The 5,915-nt window shown below is 35.3% G+C and overlaps 2 protein-coding genes across 2 annotated transcripts in view; both read right to left on the bottom strand.

Annotated features, from left to right (window-relative positions):
- Window positions 1-2: 2 nt before the first annotated feature.
- Window positions 3-5,915, bottom strand: part of LOC102676076 (paramyosin, long form-like) — a 23,266-nt gene continuing 17,353 nt past the window's right edge. Inside the window, exons 12-16 of the mRNA XM_006624719.2 lie at window positions 3,906-4,101; window positions 3,009-3,137; window positions 1,370-1,741; window positions 484-942; window positions 3-118 (exon numbers count right to left, since the gene is read on the bottom strand). Of these exons, the coding sequence (XP_006624782.1) occupies window positions 550-942; window positions 1,370-1,741; window positions 3,009-3,137; window positions 3,906-4,101 (1,090 nt within the window). The 3' untranslated portion in view covers window positions 3-118; window positions 484-549. The remainder of the gene's footprint in view (window positions 119-483; window positions 943-1,369; window positions 1,742-3,008; window positions 3,138-3,905; window positions 4,102-5,915) is intronic.
- The window catches only part of LOC102675748 (paramyosin, short form-like), a 3,683-nt gene continuing 2,669 nt past the window's right edge, over window positions 4,902-5,915 (bottom strand). Inside the window, exon 2 of the mRNA XM_006624718.2 lies at window positions 4,902-5,581. Coding sequence (XP_006624781.1) covers window positions 5,003-5,581 — 579 coding nt within the window. The 3' untranslated portion in view covers window positions 4,902-5,002. The remainder of the gene's footprint in view (window positions 5,582-5,915) is intronic.

Here is a 5,915-nt window from a genome sequence, read left to right as displayed (position 1 = left end):
TTTTTTTTTTTTTTTTTTTTTTTTTTCTCTATGCGACCCGTGAAAACTCTCCTCGATTTTTCCAATTCATGATGATATATCGAGGCTCTTCCTTTTTTTCCTCGTTTGCTCGTTACACCTGTACATATTTGTAAAAAAAGTATTAATCTTAAAGATACGAGCTTTATTATTATTTTTACTTATCAATTGGGTTTATTGAGTCGCAAGTTAAATTTCACATCCATCTTAAACACTTTTAAACCTTTTAATCTGAAAAATTTTAATGACGTTTGTTTTTCTTTTTTCGAAAGAAGGAATTAAATGATAAAATATAATAGTTCATCTGAATAATAATAAATATAGTATGTCTGTAGAATATATTTTATTTATCAAGGGGATAAATTAAAATTTATGTAGTGGATGTAAGATATTTATATAATGCTAATAGGTCACGAATAGGGAGATTTGACAGCAAATCTCTATTACGATTAATCATATACGTACGTTTCTAAAGACGACAAGATGACATTCGAAGTGGCGAAGGGTGGAGTGTCGATGGTGGTGGCGTTTTTACAGGTCAGACCTCGTCTCCTGGACGAGGTATACCTGAGAACCGGGCACGCTGGAGGTGGTGACGAAACTGCGGTGTTTTGCACGGATTAGAGTCAAATTGCTCTCAGCTGTGTCAGCTCGATCTTCAGCAGCTTCCAATTCTCTTTGGAATCGGCGGACCCTGGTCACGCTCTGTTGGGACATGCCCTCTTGCTCTTGCAATTGTCTCTTGTAGAGATTCACTTTCTGGGACGCTTTGTCCAACGATTCTTGCAACAATGCAATGTTCTTCGCATCCTCTTCAACTTGAATCATCACCTCCTTGATGTTGCGTTCTTTCTTGCGAAGAATCTTTACGGTTTCGGAGTGTCGGCGCTTCTCTTCGTCGAGTTCTAGCTCCAAGTCGCGAATCTGTGAGAAAAATGTCGAATAATATTAAATTTTATACATGGAAACGAATAGTTATAACGTGTCGATGAAATGATAATTTCGAATGAAGTAATATAATTAATCGTAAACAATTAAAGAAAGTCTGAGTGTATTATATCGTTTGGTTATACAATAGAACTTCTTCGAGAAATATCAAGAATTTATATGATGAAAAATTGAATATTTGTTGCAAAATACTTCATTCTTCGTTCTATGAATTTTTATTCATAGAACTAAAACTTCCCTCTTTTATCGTCATCAGTAGTTTGCTTATATCTAGATAGTTCGTTTAAAAAACATTATATTTTTTAATTAAATCTAATGGAAATAGTAATAGATTTGATAATGTGATATGATATAATAATAATGATAATAATAAAAATAAAAATGAAAAAAAATTGAAACTCACCCTAGCCTCGAGTTTGCTGATGATACGCTTACCACCAACGATAGCGTTTGCTTCGACTTCCTCCAACCTCACAGATAGGTTTTTCACTTCGATTTCAAGGGATTTCTTAATGGCCTCGATCTTCACGATACGCTCTTGTTCCTCGTGCAAAATCTCAACGGTATGTTTCAGTTCAGTTTGTACCCGTTGGTATCTCTCGTCGCTCACTCTCAGCTCCTTAGTCACTTCCTCGTAATCGCCAGCCAGGGTAGATAGCTCTTGTTCAAGTTTCGCTTTTGATGTGACGATATTCGCGTTTATAGTGGTTAGCTCGTTGATGCGGCTAACCGATTCCTCGTATTGTTGCTCGACGGTTCTCTTTGCACGGAGGGCCTTTAAAAATTGTATTGTAATTATATTGTTTATCGTAACGTGAGAAATTGTTAATATTACTAATAGTTGTTTGAAATAGAGTTTTTTTAACTTTACTCAACGAATAGAAGATGTGGAACTTCAATATCTCAATATGTCTTGAAAAATGAAAAATTGCTAGGATTTAAATTGAAAGAATAAATAGATAGGTTTTTCCTTAATTAAAACAGTATTGTTAAAGGAATTATTCTTTTGGATATAAGGATGTGTGAAGATGGAAGAAAAAGAATAAATTATATTTATGGATGAGAACATAAATAATAAGGTAAAATTCGATATCGATTTGTCATTGATATAATTTTAATTTAGATTCGTATATGTTGTAATTACGTCTTATATTTTAAATGTGAAACGTAGTGCAATTCGATAATTTTATATTTATGACAGCGAGGTCGCACGCTATGTGCGTTGCATCATTAGAAATAAATCTGTCGAATCGTTCGGCATCATAGATGCAAAATCCTAACGATTGCATCATTGATCTGCATCTGGCTTTAGATTGTTTTTTTTATGATGTTAATTTGAGAATTTTATTTTTTATTGAAATTAGAAAATATTTCTGCAAAAAATATATTTGATAAATTCTCTTCACATCGTGAAAATTGAATTAGGAAATCTTAGAATTTAATTATTGGAAAAGATTGGTAGATTTTAGAATATTTAAAATTTTTTTTTTAATTTTCAATGCCGACTACAGGATTTAAATTTTGTGTCATTGATTAGAATATTTAAAGTTACCATTCAATGCGATCGTTCAAAGTATTTATAGCCTGAAATCAATTGGCCATTGAAGCTTAAACGATGTAAAAGTCTGTTGTTTCGTTCTTTTGTTTATTCAGTGTTAATTTACTTTCCTACACTATTATTTAGTTTAAAGAGATAATGTTCTTTGTCAATATGACAGAAAAATAACAAAAATAATTAAGAATAATAAAAAATAATAGAAAAGTTAGATTGTGTTAAAAAATAGGGAATTAGGAGAGATAGAAAAATAATTTGAATTTAACAAAGAATGCAAAAAAAGATTAAAATAATTTGTAATGATCTACAAGTCGATAAATTCAATTAGCGAAAGCATGATTTAGTATGATATTTTGTTATATTTATAAACAATGATAATAACGAAATATGATAATAAGATCACTCGTAATACTTTTCATTTTAGAAAATTATCAAAATATCATATCAAATAACGAAATGTTAAATATTTCTAATAAATTAAACTCACAGAATCGTAATTGCCGCGCACTTCCTCGAGCTCGGCTGTCAATGATTGCAAGCGTCGTTGACTGATACCCAATTGGTCCAGAGTAACCTGTAGTTGGCGTTGAACTTCATCATAGTGGGCTTGGAGTTCCTACAAAACAAATTCATGTTTCAAATTCATAATTCCTTGCCAAACTGTCAATCTTTTCCGACTGCCACCTGTCACCCATATTTGGATGACTCGCAAGTTTTCGATAGGGTGTCATTATTCACAGGTGGGTGATACACCTATGTGTCGAGTTAGAAATCAATCATTTTGGCAGAACTTCAAAAGTGATATAAACACAGATACGTTCAAAAATATTTAATTAAAAATATATATCATTTGCATTGATTGTACGCGAACAAAATGGAACTTGAACGTTTAGAATAATCATTGAAATTAATTAGAAAGTGGCTAATTGTATGGATTCGTGTAAAATTTCGACATTTTTTCATTAGAGAGGATAGTTATACGTGAAATTTCGATATTTTCCTTCATTTTCTTTAGGAAAAAAGGATGCCAAAAAGTATATTTTTAATGAAATTCGCTTAATAATTTTTAAAAAGTATTACAAATTATGAAGAACGCATCCTCTTTCAAATCGAATACTCAATATTTTCGATCTTATCTATTTTACTCGAATAAAATATATCTTACGAATAGTTTTATTAGCCTGATGAAACTTTTATCTACTTATAGAAATAGGTTTAGATCGTAGAAGGCACTTGGTCATTAGTCTTAATACGATATCGATTCTTAATATAGCAATAATATATAGCAATAAGTATAGAAGAGCAAAAATGTTAGTTATTTTCTAATTTTATCTTGTATCTGTAAGATGGACGATGGAATAACGAAAATATATAATCAACTTACGGTCAAAGTGAGCGATTGTTTCTTGATGGTCTTCTGCAAATCGATGTTGTTCTTGTTCGCAACGTCCAGAGACAGTTCCAATTCGGTGATCTGGATCTGTAACTTCTTCTTCACGCGCTGCACCTCGGTCTTCAATTTCGTCTCCGCCTCGACCACGCGTGCGTTCAGCTGCTCGATCTCGATACTTGTCTGCTTGCTAATTTATTTCATTTCGTATTTAAACATACCGTATGATGATCACCCGGTTCAATCGTTTTTTAAAGGGTTTCACAACGGTGTATTATTGTTTCCAGGTGACAACACCAAGATTTTCCAAATTGTCGAAAGATACCACACCTTTTGTTCGTTGGTATTATTTGTCTTGCGAGGAGCGATCCTCTCGTCGTTGAGCATTCAAGGTTAACATGTTTAGAGATATTTGACATTTTACCAGTAACGTATTTAGTAATGAAACGAGTATTAGATTGCCGAGGTATTTTTCGTGCTTTGCCTATTTCGATACAGGGTTAGCTTGGATGTTTCGATGCATGGTTAGTTTGGCAACGGGTGGCATAAACATCTATATTATCACAAGTGGAAAGTGTATTTACGTAACAAGGAAAATGCGTTTAATTATATATATATTTCAAAGTTTTTCATTCGATGCTTGGAGAAAAATGATGATTATTTCGATAGTCTATAATTTAGAGTACGAATTTTCAACTGTTCTAAATAAAATATAGAAATAGTCAAACTTGAATGAAAATCAAAAGTAGAAATGATGAAATTTGAAAACAAAATGATCGCTGTTCTACGCAAAAGTGCACAAGGAAATGAAAATTTGCAGATATTCTAAGCAAAATTTTATCAAAAATTCTATAAAAAAAAAAAAAAACAACGAATCTCAAAAAAAAAAAAATTCTAAAGAATCTAATCTAAAGATTTTCTTCTCGAACTAGTTACACTACTCATAGGAATCTCATCTAATCTACAAGTTCCCGAAGATCAAACATCCAATTGATTCTCTCATATTTTATCATTTATTCTTTCCATTGGTCCGTGTCACATTACTCTTACCCACACGGCTAGGTATCTAATCTACTAGAATTTCCATCCTTTTAAGCGGGCCTGATTCCCAGGCATCCGTACAATCGTCTCGGTCTGGTCGGGTGTCGATACCTCTTGTCCAGGAAGTAGCTGCTCGACTTCTCCTCGTATCCTTTCAGCTCCCTGCTCAGGTTGTCCAACGGTTCGGCGAGCCTGTCCTCGTCGAGTAATTTCCTCGTTCTCTCCTCTATGTGCCTCAAATGTTCCCTGGTATCCCAGCAATAACTCGAGGAGGCACACTCCTTCTGATATTTTCTGATATCGGCCAATTCCTTACTCTTGTTCAAATTCTTATAAGCCTCGGCCGTCAAATGGAATCCGATCGCCCTCGCCGATTTTCCTCGAAGACTCTTCCCAAATTCCAAGGCGTTCTCTACCTCGGAGAGGGTACGAGCGTCTCTCAGAGATTGGAAATCGATGTCTGCCATTTCACGCTGCAGTTGTCTAGCCCTAGCCTTGGCCCGTGCACTCTCAACGAGCAGAGGTAACGGTTTCAACTTGATCTCCTCCAACTTCCGCGGAAACACCTCTCTGGTCACGTGGCTGGCTTGCGCTGTTTTGGCCAAGCTGAAGTCCGACCGATTCGCTATCTTTGGGAAGACGAAAGTCAGTCCCCCGCGTTGGACACTTCAAGATAGACGGCGAGTTGTACGGTGGAGAGCGAAAGCGACGAAATTCTCGCGAACGCGACCCTTCCCTTTAAGATCGTTCCGTGGTTCGAAGGCTCAGCCTAAACTTAGCCGCAGCGGTCCAGAATTCGAAAGTGACCGATGCACACTCCCGATAGACTCTCTCTAGAGACTCGAGAACGACTGCCAATCCGAGCGGACTGCTAGATTACCAGCCCCGGGACACACGGGACGTGAGATGGATTTTTCGATGTACGCGCCTTGAGACTTGGCACCCTCGTGAGTTGCGTCCCGA

Source organism: Apis dorsata, unplaced genomic scaffold, assembly GCF_000469605.1.
Source record: "Apis dorsata unplaced genomic scaffold, Apis dorsata 1.3 scaffold_1104, whole genome shotgun sequence".
Lineage (NCBI taxonomy): Eukaryota > Metazoa > Arthropoda > Insecta > Hymenoptera > Apidae > Apis > Apis dorsata.
This window is presented reverse-complemented; position numbering and strand designations above follow the sequence as displayed.